At 33.8% G+C, this 18,262-nt stretch overlaps 3 protein-coding genes across 8 annotated transcripts; all 3 read right to left on the bottom strand.

Moving 5' to 3' along the window:
* Window positions 1-498: 498 nt before the first annotated feature.
* On the bottom strand, window positions 499-6,560 carry LOC140674196 (RCC1 and BTB domain-containing protein 1-like). Of its 4 annotated transcripts, XM_072907577.1 has the most exons (14): window positions 5,583-6,559; window positions 5,253-5,392; window positions 4,964-5,169; window positions 3,901-4,044; window positions 3,424-3,823; window positions 3,206-3,333; window positions 2,833-3,105; window positions 2,340-2,467; window positions 2,134-2,252; window positions 1,930-2,060; window positions 1,685-1,821; window positions 1,008-1,564; window positions 679-884; window positions 499-592 (listed from the first exon to the last, which is right to left on the bottom strand). In XM_072907577.1, exons 1-12 carry the CDS (start codon window positions 5,741-5,743, stop codon window positions 1,549-1,551), a joined length of 1,983 nt encoding a protein of 660 aa, XP_072763678.1. In that variant the 5' UTR covers window positions 5,744-6,559; the 3' UTR covers window positions 499-592; window positions 679-884; window positions 1,008-1,548. The 4 variants fall into 4 exon arrangements, with proteins under 4 accessions (XP_072763678.1, XP_072763679.1, XP_072763680.1 ...); XM_072907578.1 differs by lacking the exon at window positions 1,008-1,564 and having other exon boundaries at window positions 5,583-6,558; XM_072907579.1 differs by lacking the exons at window positions 499-592; window positions 679-884; window positions 1,008-1,564 and having other exon boundaries at window positions 1,575-1,821; window positions 5,583-6,557.
* Window positions 6,561-6,681: 121 nt separating this feature from the next.
* LOC140674191 (uncharacterized) lies at window positions 6,682-12,356 on the bottom strand. 2 transcript variants are annotated; one of them, XM_072907564.1, is made up of 11 exons: window positions 12,178-12,356; window positions 11,785-12,049; window positions 11,390-11,695; window positions 10,118-10,761; window positions 9,775-9,987; window positions 9,112-9,426; window positions 8,772-8,970; window positions 8,371-8,543; window positions 8,188-8,285; window positions 7,847-8,108; window positions 6,682-7,762 (listed from the first exon to the last, which is right to left on the bottom strand). In XM_072907564.1, exons 2-11 carry the CDS (start codon window positions 11,918-11,920, stop codon window positions 7,250-7,252), a joined length of 2,859 nt encoding a protein of 952 aa, XP_072763665.1. In that variant the 5' UTR covers window positions 11,921-12,049; window positions 12,178-12,356; the 3' UTR covers window positions 6,682-7,249. The 2 variants fall into 2 exon arrangements, with proteins under 2 accessions (XP_072763665.1, XP_072763666.1); XM_072907565.1 differs by having other exon boundaries at window positions 12,182-12,356.
* Window positions 12,357-12,762: 406 nt separating this feature from the next.
* Window positions 12,763-18,103, bottom strand: LOC140674201 (coiled-coil domain-containing protein 6). 2 transcript variants are annotated; one of them, XM_072907591.1, is made up of 6 exons: window positions 17,511-18,103; window positions 16,813-17,353; window positions 16,604-16,739; window positions 15,778-15,905; window positions 15,475-15,584; window positions 12,763-15,285 (listed from the first exon to the last, which is right to left on the bottom strand). In XM_072907591.1, the coding sequence occupies exons 1-6, from the start codon at window positions 17,730-17,732 to the stop codon at window positions 15,127-15,129; spliced, it is 1,296 nt and encodes a 431-aa protein (XP_072763692.1). In that variant the 5' UTR covers window positions 17,733-18,103; the 3' UTR covers window positions 12,763-15,126. The 2 variants fall into 2 exon arrangements, with proteins under 2 accessions (XP_072763692.1, XP_072763693.1); XM_072907592.1 differs by having other exon boundaries at window positions 15,475-15,569; window positions 17,511-18,102.
* Window positions 18,104-18,262: the final 159 nt, after the last annotated feature.

Genomic DNA, 18,262 nt, shown 5'->3' with positions numbered 1-18,262 from the left:
TCCATGTTCATAGAGGTCTTATAGATGGCCGTCAACAAATTGCAGATCATTCGCGTCTACGGTATCTTCGATGAAGAAGCATTTCTCATTTCCTTATCTCCTTACGTAGGAGACGAGAGTATCAGCAGTATCTCCTTAATGTAAACGGTATATATCGTTATACTATTTTAGTAATGATGGTCCAGTTTCTACTTGTGTGAGCAGGCAAGATTTCAATTTCTTGATTATTATATGTTTTGCATACGGACATCGAAGTTGCTATCGTCCTTCAAAGTGACCAGAAATATCTGAAACATTATATATTGCTATTAATATTTATTTATGAATTAAATCCACATATTTATTCTTTTTAATTGTATATATAAAACGACAAAAGATTTAAGAATGTAAAGTTTGTAATCTGACTTTCCAAGTTCTATTATGATTACTTACACCTAAGCAACTTTGCTTCGTCCAACGTTTTATTTAGTCTTTTCTTAATTTCCGTCTCGTTCAACGCTTGAAAAATGTCATGTTCGGAAATGAGTCGTCGAGCATTTCATGCTGTCAAATGCGACTTGACGAAATAATCCCATACCGAGTTCGTCTTCACCTACCAATGCAGATCAAACATAGCCGTCACGGACATTGTTCAGTGATATAATATTGAATCGATAACTTCCTTTCTAATTTGCTTACTGTCTTCTATCTCTGTTAGAGATCATTGCAATGGTGTTCGAAACTTCAAGAACGTTGGCTTTTACCTCCAGTTGGAATCGTGCAGCCTCTTAAAGAGCATAAACCCTATCTCGTTCATGTGATTGTCCGAATCCACGAATAGTGCCAAATTAGACGGTATAGTTATAGATGACGAGCTTTTATAGCTTCAACACCTTCATGCAAATCTAAGTAACAATTTAGAATTTTTGTGAGGAAGTTATCTCATTTTTTTTCTCTAACAGTTTTTAAATAGTTATATTATATAATTATAATTAAATTTTATAAAAAAAACATTAATTTATTATTACAATTTAGGCAATCAATTTCTTTACGCTGGTAATATTCCAAAATAATTGAGAACTCCTTGCATAAATACTAATACACATATCGTTTCTACACATTTTTACTATTTCAGTTTAAATTCTTTCGTTATGATGTCTAATCCGTCAAGCAGTAACGCCACTAAAATAGAATAATGAATCACCGTCTAATATCAATTTGTAGCAAAATTTTCGTAAATGTTCCGAAGAGAATTGCTATTAATGTTCAACGATACATTCTTTGTTGACACAAGTCTGGCATGTAACTCTTTAAGAGTAGCATAGCTTGTAATATTGTCTAATTATTACATTTCTTCATAATCTCGATACGTGAATGTTGTATGTAATATCAATTATTGTTCCCCTTATGTACACTCTTTTTGACAAAAGACAGAGAAAAGAAAAAGTTTCTTAAAAATAACATCAAATTTATTATTTAAAAGAAATTGAATGAATTTTTCAAATATCTCAATTAATAAATAAAATTAGATAAAATATAATGTTCATTTCGCATATATATCGTGTAATGTTAAATTATGGAATAACTGGAACAAAAAGGTTTACTTATTTATTATTCGATGCACTGGTGCACATACAGAAATAAAAAAAACAGTCGGCGATGTGGATAGAAACTTATGCTAAAACTTGCCCTTTAAAATAGTTACGTTTTAAAAATATTATGTTCCGCTGCTCTGCGCATAAAATTATCCTTTGTATTCATGTCTAACTTAATATAATCTTCCGATAATACTACAGCTTTCATATTACACAAAGCAAAGTGGAAGCAGAATTCCTCGAGTTCCTAAAATTCACATGACATTCCACGATATATTATGTACACATAAATAAATATATTGCAATTGATCAATTATAATATTAATAGCAATTAAGCGTGAGCTGCGACATTTACCTTTGCATTACATTCGATTGCTTTATTGTAAAAGAAAGCTACATTCAACGCGGTGATTGCTTTCTTTATTATCTGACCGCAATCTTTCTTCAGACTGGCCTCACAGTACTTGTCGGCCAATTTCATAAGATCTGTAACGAAATGTCCTTTCAATTCCTGGTTATAAATTTTAATGATTTGAACTCATATTCAACTCAAATTCACCTAATGCGTTTTCCGAAGGTAAATCCACCATGCCGATATATAAGTATTTCAAGAAGGCTTTGTAGACGATGTGAGAAAATTTATCTGACACAGTGTATACCGTCGATGAATCTGATGTACTGTTAAAAAACAACTTGTTAACATTATGGAATAATCAAAATTGAGAGATTCTCAATAAGAGAACCAATTTCTTTTCAACTGTTTACCTTTGATCATTCTTAGTCTTCCAATCATGTTCAAACTTGTTTTTGAAATATTGACAACGAATCCTAAGAATAGCCTTGTGAACGTAAATAGGTTGTCCTTCGACTTGTACAGTAAAATCGCTCGTCGACTGTAAAAAAAATAAAAGTTGTTAAAAAAATTATTTAATAATACAAAATTAATATAAAGATTAATTGTAAAAAATTTACATGATTTTTTCCTTCTAATATTAATTCAATGTAACTGGAGTGAGACCAGAAATCCGTAATCAAAATAACATTTAAATAATTGCTTTAGTTAACTTTAATGAAAGTAATCATTATGATTATAATTTTTTCTCTATGTAAAAAAGTTTTCCCATTCCTTTTTAGAAATCTACAAATCTCTTTTAAGTTTCTATAATTTTTTATATTAATAAACAGAAATACGAAAAAATGTCCAGTTATATAGTAAGAAAAAGTACATACAGAACAATGACACGAGTAAAAGACGTACCGGATCGTCAAATGCTGCACCTAGGGATTCCAATATATTCAATAATTCTTTGATGTATTCACAAGCGCCTGCAGAGACAATCAGCGGTTTGTACATAGCGTTCAACCTACTGTGCACAAACGCGTCGTGAATCCTCAAGAATTTCGTAGAAAATGGAGCGGTAATATGTTGACTAAAGTAATCGCCCCATATATAGATAATCTTACTAATGCCGACGGCAACGCTCGAATCACCATAAGCAGCGATGTCCACTACCATCTCGGGCACGTTCACCTGTTGATTATTTCTTATCATTCTATTTCTTGTTTTACTCATCTTAACAATTATTAAAAAGTTGTTTAATTTTTATCAATAATCCATGCATTATATATACCATGATCGAACCGGAAAATTTCAATTCGTTACTAACGCCCACTTGTCCACAAATGTTTCTGCCCCATGCATAGACCTTTCCTTTATCTGTGAGCGCCAACGTGTGATCGTCTCCGCAGGTTACCTTAACTGAAACGTAACTCAATCATAAAGATGTTTGATACTAGAACATTCTTAAAGATCAAATTTCGAATATAATATAAAGTAATAAAAATTCACCTATTTTCTCCAAGATAAATGTGGCAATTTCTCGTGGGTACGCGAAATGCTTTTGCGACTGAATATTAGTCGATAATGTCTGAGAGTCGGACTTTGCTTTTTTGGAGTCAACTACATTTATGGAGATTGTTGCATTATTGACAGAAGAACCAAATGGATTGCTGGAGGTAGTAACAGGAAAGATAGTATTATCGATTAAAATCTGGCCACTCTCGTTGTTGCCCCAACCATATAATTTGTACTCGTCGGTAAGAACTATGTTGAACGTTGAGCCACAGGCGATACGGATAACATTTTTATTTTCTAATGCATGTTTCAGCAATCTTGGTAGACTACCATCGAAAATAGTTGTGCTTTCGTTACCAACCTGGCCATAATTATTTTCTCCCCAAGCATACACCTAAATTAATAAACAATTATAAAAAAATTGTTTGTAAGAATAATTATTATCGTTATCATTGTTCAAACTTTGCTCACCTTTCCATCGCTGGTCAGAGCGAGAGAATGACAACTGCCACATGCGATGTCCACGATACGTTTCTCGCTTAAACCAGCCACTCGAATAGGCGTGGACGTGACTGGTACATCTGATCCGCGTTTCTTAAATTCCCAGGAATAAACCTTTGAAAAATAATGCTGTAGTACAGTTCTCTGATATCTTATTTTATATGCTGATACATTTGATATAAAAGCACTGTTAGAGGAGACTTGATAAAAGATTAGTCATGAAATTTGATATTATTTTGTTCTAAGTAGGCTTTTTAATTTGATAAACTCATTGGCCATGGTAATAGATACATATAAGAACTTAATGTTTTCTCACACTTGTAAAATATGAAAGCAAGTATACATATATTTTTTTACAAAACCAAATTGAATGTATAAAGAATTGAAAATGTGTTATAAATGTGCTATAATTTTCGTTTTCCTTGTACATCAGATATATTTTTAAAATTTCTTTCTTGTCTCCTGCTCTCATTGAATAAAAATTACAATCTTTTATGTCCTGTAGTCTTAATTTTAAAAATAATTACATGTTGAAATAAATATTATAGCCAACTATCTGTACTTTAAAGCAACTTTAAAGCTATTTATTTAAAATATATATAAAATATATAAAGTTTTTTCTACTTATACTTTTATCATGACTTGATGCACATGTTTAGAATAAAAATGTTGCACATGCAATTAGTTTAAAATAACAAAACAAATGAGAATCGAAAGATACCATATCTGTTGAGTCATTTCTATATAACTGACTAATAACTTTTTTACAATATCCCTCAAATAACACAATCATCATTCTTATTTATATCATCATTCTTATCTATATTTTCTTTCTTTTTATAATATCTTAATGTATAAATATAAACTTCATTTCTATTTATTTCTATTAATTCTATTTATTTTTACTAATTCTTCTTAAAAAATTTAAAACTTAGGAAGCTGTAAAAACCTAACAATATTATCTTTTAAATAGATTTAAATTTATTTCCAGAAACTCAGATGTATCATTCGAGGAATGACTTCTTTGACATACCTCTCCCTCTTCTGTAAGCACCAGGACAAAATACCAGCTGTGAGCAATGGTCTTTATGTTTTTCCCACAAAGTTCTTCTATTTTCTTTGGATAGAAAGCAATATATATGTCATCAGTTTTCAAATAATTATCCTTATTATAAGCTGTACCTAAGCTGTACACATTCTGTTCCTTCGTCACAATTAGAGCCTTGTTATTCCAGTTATCTGTTTTAAAATACCATAGCATAAGAATAATATGGTGTAGCAAAAAAGACAATGTAATAAAAAGAAAAAAAAGTAAATCTTACCAAATACCAAAACCATGTGAATTTGCAGGATAAAATCTGGTTCTAGAAGATTGAAGATTGGCCAGTTTTTGAGATCCAGTGAATGCATCTTCCTCGTTAGATTGCAATGCAATTTTCTCTTCTCGTCTTTCTGTGTCTCTCTAGAAATTTGATAATTTTCAATTTAGTCATCTACTCATCCGCTTTGATTTTAATTAATTGTACTTCTTATCGCACGCTTCTCCTTTCATCTATTATCTCACCGGCTTAGTTTGTAATTATTTATTTCGAAATTGTTAACGTCTAACACGTGCATAAAGAGAAGAGAAAAAGAAGAAACATCAAACTCACTTTTTTTCGGAGATCTTTGTCCCTGAATTTTTCTCCTGCGCGTCCGCATTTTCCGTGGAACAAAACGATTTTTCCGGTGTTAACGTGACAATAACACGACTTTGCGTCGGGATATTTGACGTTGGCGAAACGGACGAGCGGGCTCTTCTAAAAGGTTGCATTATTTTCCTTTGAGGTCGAAACGCACTTATACGTTAATAAAGATGGATTGAAAATGACCGAAAAGAATTCCTTCGAATGTGCATCACTCGTCCTTCTCACTTTCTTGTTGGATGTTGTTGAACCGGTTAAACCACTCGCATTCGCGATGCAACCACGTGATACAATCACGCTGGTCTAGCGTTCGTTATCTGCGAGAGCGGAAAATGATACATAAACACTTTATACTGATTTCTTCTTCTCGGGACGAAAAGTTCGAAATGAAAACTTTTATACAGACTACGGGCATAAAATAGATACGTAAAATACACGTATAAAAATATATATATTTATGCACGGAAAATCAAGAAATATTATTCGAATTTCAGAAACGCGCGCGTAATGTCATGCGACGCATAAAGATATACTTGTTGCCGAACGGAAGAAAAAAAGGATTTAGTCTTTTTAGTTGACCTGGAATGGAATAGAGAACGAGATAGATAATATATATTTAAAAGCCTGAAAGAACGAGAAATGCAAAAAAAATTCACCTGAGAATAATCTCAAGATATCTTTAAATAACACGAATTGGTCACACCCAATGATGACGTCAGAAGCGGAAATTCTTTTCTATAAATTATAAAATTAGCTTTTTTTCATACGTTACAATTATTACTCTTGGCGCGTTACTATGAATTGCTTAAATACACCGAAACTTTCTTTACTATATATTTCGCATTAATCAATGTATCTAAGGATCGACTTTCCTTTATATGGCTAGCCAAAATAAATGACAATTGAGCAAAAAATTAGCATACACATATACATATGTATACATTTTTTAAATAATTTATGTTTATATTAATAACAATGATTATAAATTAATAATAATTATATAATTTATATATATAATATATATAAATTGTAAATGTAAATATATATGTAATTAGAAAAATTCTTACAGAAAATTGCGCTTCTAAAAAAAAGATAACTTTTATCGGGAAAAGATGAAGGACATCAAAACAGGTTTTAAAAGATATACAAAATAAAAAGAGCGCAGCCGAATAATCGATTTGTAAAATATCTATTCCCGCATAAAGAAATCTCTTTATTATTGATAATTACATACGTTTTTCAAGTTCAATTTTAACCAATATACATATACATATACATATACACACACACACACATACACACACATATATATATATATATATATATATATATATATATATATGTGTGTGTGTGTGTGTGTGTATGTACATCAATTATGCTCAAGTGTGATATTTATAACTATACAATTGACACTCGGCATTCGTTAGTTTCTCCCGATATAGGGCGCGTTCAGGGAGACCCTATTAGCGCTAATAACATCGTTCTATCTTTGTTTAACTTTTAATGAGTAACAAAGATAAAACGACACTGTTAGCGCTAATAGTATCTCCCCGAACGCGCCCATAGAGGAAGGAAAGGAATGCAAATTACGCGCCGAACGTCAGAAATCATCGTTTAAGGCACGCGTTGTTGCATTAATAACAGTCCATCGAATTGATGTCCTTTTGTTTGTACATTGTCAGTATATCCTCCAGGATCGATTCAAAGCTACTGGTGTATGTCTTCAACCAACGGTTTTTCTCTTCGATGTAAGCATTGATATCGCAATTGAAGATCGTGTGGAGAAAATCCTGGCGTGTCACGGACGAGATATAATCGACCATCTTCTTCTCCTCCTCCTCCTTCGTCATTTCGCCATCCATGTTCATCGAGCTCTTGTAAATAGCCGCCAGCAGATTAGTATCGTTCGCGTCTACAATTTCTTCAATGACGCGTGAAGCGTTTCTCGTTTTTTTATTGGAAGGAACTGAAGGTACCGGTGATGTCTCCTTAATATAAACGGTGTCCATCGTCGCGTTGATTTCCACTGGAGCCGACGGACTGTCCAATTTGTACTTGAGCAAGCAAGATTTTAGCTTGCCTATTATCGTAGCGGACGTTTTGCATACCTCAAAGTCGCTATCGTCCTTCAAAGTGACTAGGAGCACCTAACAATTATATATATTATTTATGAATTAAAATCATTCATTTATGTGAGATCGGAATTTCCAAGTTCTACTGCGATTACTTACACCTAGGCAATTTTGCTTTGCCAGTTCGTCCAGCGCTTTATTTAGCCGCCTCTTAATTTCCGTCTCGTTCAACGCCACAATTTTTCTGTGTTCTTTGGAGAACGTCACGTTCGGGAACGAGTCATCGAGCATTCCCTGATCTGTCAAATGTGACTTGACGAAATGATCCCAGAACGTCAACGCGTTCGTCTTCACCTCCCAATGCAGATCAAATACAGCCGCCACGGACATTGCTCGCAACATCGAATCGATGACTTCTTTTCTGCGCATCGAATGATACACTGATTACTCAATTATCCAATATACCGATTATTATCCACATATTTAAAAATTCTACGTACGACCACTTCTGATGGACGTATAACTCCTTGATTAGATTCACAGCCTCCCTTCTGACTATCGCTTCACTCTCGTTCTCGAGTAAATAAATCGCCATTTGCTGTAAGAATCAATTTTTTCATGTAACTTCTCGTCTTCTTCAACGACACATTCAGAAGTTTATAAGTAAAAAAAATAATACTTACAGTTAAATCTACTTGTGACAACTGTTGTTCCCACAGTTTGTTGATGCGAACGATAGACGCGATAAATGTTAATGCCGACGCTCTGACGTAACTTTCGCCATCCGTTTTGACAATTTCGACAGCGACTTTCGGAAATTGATTAGTCAACAAGAAGTCTTGAAACGCCGGATATTCTGCGACAGAAAGATCACTCTATATTTCTGGTGCGTGTGTATGTGGATTTGTATATATATTTTATATATGTTTATATATGTTATTCATTACATATATTATATATATATTATATATGTTATCTCTCGTTGTTTTAATTATATTACCTGAAATACTGATAAAGAAGAAAATATAAGATTCATGCATGGCTACACATGTACTAATCTTATTCTATATTCTAATTCACTTACTGTCTTCTGAGATCGTTGCGATGGTGTTGAGAACTTCAAGAACGCTATCTCTTACTTCCCAGTTGGGGTCGTGCAGCCTCTTGAAAAGCGTAGGTCCTATCCCGTTCATGTGACTGTCCGAATCCACGAGTAATGCCAAATTAGGCGGCATGAAGTTATGAATGGCGAGTTTGCATAGCTTCAACGCCTTCACGCAAATCTAAGTGGAAATTGAGAATTTTTGTAAGAAAGATTTGTATCATCCTCTTTTTCCCGCAGTTTTCAAACATTTACAATTAAATTTCTTCTTTATGGAAAAAAATTAATCTATTATTAATACAATTTGCAATCGGTTTCTTACCATTGGTAGTATCCCAGAATGATTAAGGATTTCCTGTGCAAGAGATAATACACATATCGTTTCTACACATTCCTGCCATTTTAGTTTAAATTTCTCTGTCATGATGGCTAATCCATCGAGCAGCGACGCCAGTAAAATAGGATACTGGACTATAGGATCACCTTCTAATATCGATTTATAACGAAACTTTCGTTGATGCTCCAAAGGAGAGGTACTGTTCATATTTGATGATGCATTCTTTGTTTCCCCACACAAGTCTGGCATATAACTTTTCAAGACATGGCATAAAGCTTGAAAGGCGATCACTGCTACATCCTAGGAAAGTTCATAATAATTAAAAAGGAGTTAATAAGAACTCAAAATTTATAGTTTTGCAAGTGTGTGCATAACTATTTATAACTATAATCCCAAATTTAGAAATAGTACAATAATTCAATTATAAGATGTTCATTGAGTTATAAGCTCGATTAATTTTTATAAATATTATACATAATTTATAAAGATTATTTATTTTATAAAGATTATACATAAATTCTGTATACATGAGATAAAATAAAATATAATAATAATTATATATTTCAATTACAAATAAACTAAATTATAAATTGCAAAATAAAATTATATGTAATAAATGAATTAATAAATATTTAAGAACATACTCACTCTATCCATTATATCTAATATTTCAAGCAGCAGATCAATAGACACTTTACAAATTTGCTCCATTGGTAGATCTCCCTTCCATATGATGTCCCTCATGTTGTATGCTAATCTTTGCACAGTGGTACACGTTACGTCGAAAATTTTATTAATGAACATATCAAAGAAATCGTGATTTAGATGATTCTTCTTTATACACACGCACAATGGTAATATCTGTTATCAAAGTAGTATATAGTTGCAAATAAATGCAAATCAAAAATGTATATAATTTTTAGTAATAACATTTAAATAACTTATATATACACAAATATATATTATATAATATAAACAGTAGTTTACTTACCATGAGAGCAATAGCTTGATGTTCAAACTTGTGTTCCTCTGGCAAAGCTATCTCCCGTAATAAGAGTAGCTTTTTCCAGTATATCATGGCAAACTTATTATTCCTCACCAATTCTATGATATACTTTTTTGAAAGTAGCATCATAGAAATATAACACAAACCATAACAGAACTTTTGCCATGCATCTGCGTCAACCAGATCGGTGTGTTCTTTGATTCCTTGCTTTAGCTTTAAGAAAAGCAACAGCAGCAATAATTTGTGCACATGCTGAAGGAAGCGAGTGCTGATGCATGCCTCGAAAAGTGCTTTTACTCGCATCTCGAGGTTTACGAGTTTCTCGAGCAATTCGGGAATGCTATTATCCAGACTCACAAACAATGTGTTTTCTAAGATACTGGTCAATAGATCCAATGTGGCGCACAACAACCTATTCTGTTCCAAGTATGTCTCCTCGAGCGCCTGATGCAGCTGTGCATCTACAGTATTGTTCATTAAAGGAGCAGCGACTGTCAAGATGATCTCTGTACAGGCTTCGACGTTTTTTTGTTCATGCAGCAACAACGTTGATAAGAATTTTTGGCTCTCCCTCGTAACATACATTGTGTGATTCCAATGTGCACACTTGACGACGTCCTTCCATACGCCTGTAGCGGTTAAATAGGAAAAAAATAATAATTTACAGCCATACCATATTATATAAGTTTAGAGTGCATTGAAATTTTTTTATAATTTTTTACTTATTTTTATTTATAAAAATATAATGTATATATGTATATATATATGTGTGTATTTAAAAAAGATATTTCTTTTGCTCCTTGTAATACCATTCTAAAAAAATATTGAAAATTAAAAAAAGAATAATAATTTACAGCCATATCATTTTGTAAGCAAATAATATATACAAGTTTAGAGTGCATTGAAATTTTTAAATAATTTTTTACTTGTTATTTTTATTTATAAAAATATAATGTATATATATGTATGTATTTAAAAAAATATTTCTTTTGCTCCTTGTAATACAATTCTAAAGAAATATTGGAAATTAAAAAAAGAATAATAATTTACAGCCATATCACTTTGTAAGCAAATAATATATACAAGTTTAGAGTGCATTGAAATTTTTTTATAATTTTTTACTTGCTATACTTTTTATTTATAAAAATATAATGTACATATGTGTATATTTAAAAAAAATATTTCTTTTCCTCCTTGTAATACAATTCTAAAAAAATATTGAAAATTAATCATCATTTAATTTTATTAAATACTCACCAGATTTTATCACCCATTGTCTACCACTTCGATGAACAATCAAGTCTGACAGCATTGTTGTATATGCCATTTTAATAGAGGCAGGTAACTCATCTCTATGCAATTGCAGAATTTTATACAGTCTGTTGTATACATCCTGGCATTGCCAGTAATGATAACGTAGTTCGTGCCGCGAGATAATCCCTACAAGTTTCAGCGTAAATGTAATCACAGGCTGTGAAGCCTTCTGTCCAGATTCCCATACTGCCAAGGCCTTTGGTATCCATTTTTGAAAGACGTCGCAGTATTCATAATCGATTGTAGCACCTGCAAAATTCATGCCGGAGACATTTATTTATTAGAAGATACGTGTTGAAACAACAAGGTAACAGGACAATAGTACATTCTTCACTTACAATCCTTTGTGTTCTCCGCAATGTGACTGAGCAAATGATCTAAATAAGTTGTCGAGACGACGTTGTAATCTGGCAGAAGAAACAGTTCCAGGACTTGCGCCAATACATCCTCGTTCTTCTTGCTGCATGAATTCATAGTGTCTTGATATTAAGATTTCTTACAACCGGGAGATTCCGCGATCTGCCTCATAGACACTATAAGGACTCCTTAAGCGAAAAATTAACAATCCTGAAGCAACAGAATATATTCTGTCTTGTTCATACCCTGCAAATAACGTGCACGATCAACGTGTTAAATTTATTTTAATAGGACGAGAAAACGTTTGCGTATGTGAGGCTGATAAGCCTCCATTTTGGAGATTTCGAAAGAAACTTGAGAAATATATTACGTACTTACGACATGTTCAAACGAGGAGATAAAGTGATCCTTTAAAGGGTATAAGGACGATTAACGGATGACACTTTCTCAACACATTGTAAAATCGTTCATTTCTTTAGCACGTGCGTCGAGACTGAACTATAGTCAAACCACAGTTTCTCCGCTATCCGCTATCCGCTGTTATCGCGAAAATATTATACTGATAATACAGGTGACTCTGTAATTTCATAATTCGATAATACAGATCACTGTAATTTACAACCGCGAGACGCAAATTATCTTGATTACAGATACACTGAATTATTGACAAAAATATGATAAAATGGCACATTTTCTTAAAATTATATAATATGCATATATTGACTTTTTATTTATAATTAATTATATAATTATAAATAACATATACTGCTCTTTTTTAGTAACATTTAAAATTAAAAATATGCATATTTATTGTCTTTTTTTATTAACATTTATAAATATTAATAAAAAAAATCAATATTAAATTATATATATGTATATTAAATAAAAAACCAAATTATATATTAAATTATATTATACGAATAACGTTATTTATAACGAAAAAGGATAGATAACGTATATAATAGCAAAAACGTGACTGTATTTCATAAAAGCTTGAATAAAATACATACTATGCAGCTGTGAAGCATATCTGCGTAATTACACAATTATCGATAAGAACCTTTTACGTTATAATAAACTTCTATATCATATATACGACTGTTTTCATATATATGTACCGTTCAACATAACATAATAAACAACGCTGTTACCTGTAATTTTCGTGTACTGTTTATATATAATACACCTGTTTTAATAAATAGGAATTCTCATTGTATAGAACATTTTAGTTATCTTGTATTACGAGATCGGAAGGGAAGGAACGCGAGAAAATCGCTCGCATTAGTGTAAGCTTTGTAATATCGCATACTTTTCTCAAATTCTTCTGCTTCTCACGTTTTAATTCATGGTAACTGACATATATTGAGAGATATTAAGCTTTAGAAAAAAAGAAAAAAAAAAAAACGCGTGCGATCCTTTAGTGTATGAAACCTTTATAACATTCCTTAAAAATCTCAAGACTTCCAGATTTCTCCAACGTTGAAAATAGATCTTTAAAAAATCGAGGTAAACATTTAAAAAAAAAAAAAAAAAAAACAAGATTGTATAAACTTACACAAATGAATTAAAATTATTGAAAGTACAGACATATCAGGAATAAGAATTCTAAACAAACGCGAATTTACGAAACAATGCTTCTAAAGAACAAAGACTACAAGTCTGATTCGATGTAACATAACAGACAACGTATCTCGAGCTAAAGTATATGTATTATTGATAAAAAACAATTTATTAGCGAACAAAAATATTTTTAAATAATATGCAAAATCTGCTTCTCTTATATAGTAGATGCTTAACTCTTCAATATCGAGATTCCAGGCTTCGCCGCTTCAGCGTATTCGAGTTTCAAGATTCTAAATTCCAACGTTCTGACATTCTATAGCTTTTTAGAGAAATTTGAGATCAAAGAGTTTTGAATGTACCATGCTATCTAAAAGTGTTAACAATTCAAGACTTTTAGAAATTCTGAGATAAAAGACATCTAGAAATTCTAAGAGCGAATATTTCAAAAACACCAAGCTTGCAAAGCTAACAATTAAAAAATTTTGATTTAAGAAAAATATTTTTAGGCTCTTTTTTTACACGAGTATATTTTCTTAATAAATAAAATTTTAAAATTATTGTTATTGCAAATACTTGGATTTTTGAACTAATAATATTCTGTGATTGTTAAATATTTATTTTAAATATATGCCTGTACATTTAGACACCTAGATGCTCAAACACTTTCAAAATACATATAATTTTAGATCAGCGAGTCTGCTTTAGAGTTTCAGATCGTTGGACTGTTTAGAATCTTTGGAACTATAAGGCCTTATAAATTGTCAGATTCTCGCCATCATTGAATTCAAAATTTTTCAAATCTTGAAATCTCTGATTACTGAGATCTAATTTTGCCTGGTTGTATATTCATAAAATCTGATATAATCTTTGCGGAACTAATTAAATCTTTCCTCCAGTAGAATTATGCTTCCACTTTAGTAACGTGCGCTAAACATAGATTTTTACATATTATATTAAACCGCTAATTTTTATATGTAAATTATATGTATACTTAATATTTTTCACTGTTATTTTTATTTTAAGATATATATTCACTATTTTATCGAGAGACTGCATATCGAATTCTATCCATTTAGAAATGGCCAACTTAGCTGTGTTAGCGATTTAGTAAAATATATAAAAGTCTGTGGCACTAAATTATTCAGGCTCAAAGCTAAACAAAATGCATACCTGTTAAATCGTGTTAACATCGCAACGCTACACCCTAGTTACTTTCGTTTACGTTTTTTGAACGCACAGTAAGATACAATAATAATAATATCGCAAATACGCGTGTAGATGTCCATCAGACGTTCGCGCTCAACATTTATATTATGATTACTTGGAACATGGAAGCAACATGTCAATGTTTCTTTTTTTTCTTACGTAGAACACTCAAACGATATTAATTGCGTAGTACGATAAATAGCTCGGTCTGAATGGTATTTCAGGCATTAAAAGGAATCGAGGAAGCGGGGGGCTTCGAAGAGAAGCATCCCGCGACCGACAGGCTTCGCAATTGTATCATTTAAATTCTATAACTGCCATTCAGATCGGAATTATTTTAAGTCCCGTGTCTTAAAGCGGTAGCCCGTGTGTTACATTAGAGCTGAAGTAGTAGTTTACGAACGGAGATGTTCGAAGAGAAAAAGCGCCGATGGTGTGGTCTCGATCGAACTGCGTATCCTCTTTTAACTGGAACGCAAATCGTTTAGAGAAGTACTTTGCGCGCGCATAAAAGGAGTTTCCGTAAAGAGTCCTCTTCTCTTTGAGTAGACGACTTATGTCTTCGCGATGTCCATCGGTGATCCTGGATGGGGAGCGGCCGTAGGATTGGGAGCGATGGTAGGCGGTCCTCCAGGACTCACGATGGTGGGCGGTATTGCCGGCTTGACGAAACGATCCGACGTGCGTCTGCTGGACGGCGCCACGATATGTCCCTGTTTCGCGAACAAAGATGAATAATAATTCTCCTAGAGCGCCAGAAAACGTGTTTCCTCGCTCGATCGTCGAGCAATGCTAGATACTAATTGAAGAAGAAGTATTTTACATTAAGAAAAGACTATCATATTTAACAAATAATCAATTAGTCTCCAGCATTAACGTCGTTTCTCTACGTAGTAATTTACCCCTGAAGGAGGCGACGAGCTCGCGAAAGGAGAGGCAGTCGGTTGGCCGCAGGCGTAGCACCGGTTTGCGTTGAAGCCCTCTCTGGACGTTGAACCTAGCACGTTAATACCTAATGATAAAACGCGCACTCGCATGAATTCGCTAAACACATAACATGCATTAGAGGAAAGAAGAGCCACCTTTAGTCACTTGTACATATCACGTCATTCTCTATTCATATATAAATTATATATTTTGTATATCCTACATCTTTTTCATTTGATTTATGTGACAGTCAGATTAAGAAAACATTAAAAACTTACCTGGGCTTAGTGGCCTTGAGGAACTAGGCGAAGGATTGTAGGGCACAGGACTGGACAGCGTGCGTGTCCTTATGTTCCCTCCAGACATCACAATTTCATTGTAGTGCCGTTCTTCTTCCATCTCCAAACTGTGAAGCCCATAAAATTAAGAAAATATCTTTCAATCGTGTTTAAAATTTAGTCATAAAAAAGAGATACACTTTTTATGTCATTCTTTTGTATTACGATTGTTTAAGAAATTTAACATAATTAAAAAAGAATACCTAGAGATATTATATTCCTTTTAAGCAAAATCTAAGAAAAGATATGTGTAAACCGGTATATTCAAGCCTAATGTTCATGCAATACAAAACTTAAAGTAGTAATTGGCAGTAATTGTAAAATTTGTTGTGAGCAACAGCATTAATTTTACTAAACTAATATTTATTTTATTCATCATACTCCTTATAAAATTCTTTCTACTAAAAAATTGTATAATAATTTACATAATAAAAATAAATTGTATTTGCAAGCTTATATTGTAAGCTATTTGAAAGAGTTAATACATATTATTATTTACCATTCAAGTATGGATAAAGTTTATATATTTTGTTTCAATTTGAGATTCACTTGGTAGGAAATATTGAATATCAATATATAAATAATTGTCGAAAATGATAAATTGATATTTCTCTCTGTTAAGGAAAATTGATTTTAAATTAGATAATATATAAATTACATGTAAATAATTTGGTTAATTAAAGATGTATTGTTAATTTTTTTAAAAACTTTTGTTTAGCCAAATTGCAGGTTTAAATTATTACAAAATTTGCACATTGACACTGACCTGGACTCAGACTCTGAGAGATGTCTGCACAAGGCCTCGCGACGTTCTACTTCGAGCTGCAGCTTCCTCTGCAATCTCAGGTTTTCCTCGCGTATTTGCTTCTCCTCGTTAACGTACCGCTTCATCTTTTCCGTATCTAACAAGCAAGCGATACTAAATTTAGGTAACTAAACTTCTCAGAGATAATGAATAAAATGGATAACCCTTACGTTCTTGCTGCGAGATAAGTAGAGTATGTTTTAATCGAGCGACTTCGCTTCTCAGGGTTTGAATATGCGTGCTCAGATTTGTGGCTGTGTCGCCATTGTTAATCTCCCTGGGTGAAGTAGGATCTGAGACTGGCTGGTCCAACTTGATCTGTAGCATACGCTTCTCTGCCTCAAGCTTGTCCATTCGCTTCCACAGTTTGTTGACTAAAGCTTCTTGTTCCTGCTCCAATGTGTTCTCCAACTCGACCTTCTCACGCCGCAGCTGTTCCAGATTGCTCTGCTTGGCCAAAGTCTCAGCTTCCAGTTTCTCAATCTTCCTCATCAGCTTATTCACCAAGCACTCCTGCTCTTGTTCCAACGTCTGCTCGAGCCTGCATTTCTCCTGTCGCAACTGATTCAACTTTCTGGACAGATCATTGGTGAGACATTCCTCCTCCTGTTCATAATGATGAGCCAGAGTTTCCTTCTCCTTCTTCAGAGCCTGAATCTTCTTCAGCAGGGTGTTGCTTATGAATTCCTCTTCTTGCTCAGCTTTCGCTTGCTACAAATACAAAAGATAAATCTTGCAAACATTTAACGAAAGGAAATTTCTTACAAGTGCAAAATGATATTATTAACATTCCGACTGAAAGTGGGAGAAAAAAAAAAAAAAAAAATTCGTCTTGCAAGAAAAAAAAAAAAGAGACCAGCACACTCACTATGATGACAGATGCTTGGCGCAGTCCGCGATTCTCCTCCTGCAGAGCCTTCACTCGCAGCTTGTACGTCTCCAGCTCGACCTTGAGCACGCGGTTGTGCTGCTGCAGAGACTCGATGCGCTTCTGCAGCTGCTCGCGCGTCACCGGCGACGGCGGCATCATGATCGGTCCGCCGTCAATCGAGCTCGAGTCGCTCTCGGATGCGCTATCGCGATCGGCCATGTTTCCTTAAGCGGCAAATAACGACGACGAACAACAGTCACGGGGACAGCGGGGTACGCCGGTTATCGCCGGCTGCTGTTCATCGTATACGGGAAAACGGATGATCCTTCTGGCCTTCACCGGCGTTGCCGCACGCGAGCCCGTTGTCACTAGGATTCACGAACCCGCTTGCCCGTCCAGGTATATTATATAGGTGAAAGGAACAAAAAAGTGGAAGGAGAGAGAAAAATACGTGGCGTGAATTTATCGCGCGACGAACATGTGCTCCCGTGCAACGTCCGTGAACGATGGCGTATCACGAAAACCGGGAATCAGCTGTTCCGAGGCCGCTCGCCGACTGCGTTCTGTAAAACTGGCGTTCCGCGACTCATCGCTCGTCGCCATTCCGCGTTCCGCGACGCCATTCGCGGGCCATCTAGGGAAATGGTGGGGGGAGAACGACGCAAGACGCTTGGGCCATAGACTAGGAAACATCGAGATGGCGAAGCGAATGCGAACATGCGGTGGCCAATAGAAGAATCCGATTTCTA

Source organism: Anoplolepis gracilipes, chromosome 15, assembly GCF_047496725.1.
Source record: "Anoplolepis gracilipes chromosome 15, ASM4749672v1, whole genome shotgun sequence".
Taxonomy (NCBI): domain Eukaryota; kingdom Metazoa; phylum Arthropoda; class Insecta; order Hymenoptera; family Formicidae; genus Anoplolepis; species Anoplolepis gracilipes.
This window is presented reverse-complemented; position numbering and strand designations above follow the sequence as displayed.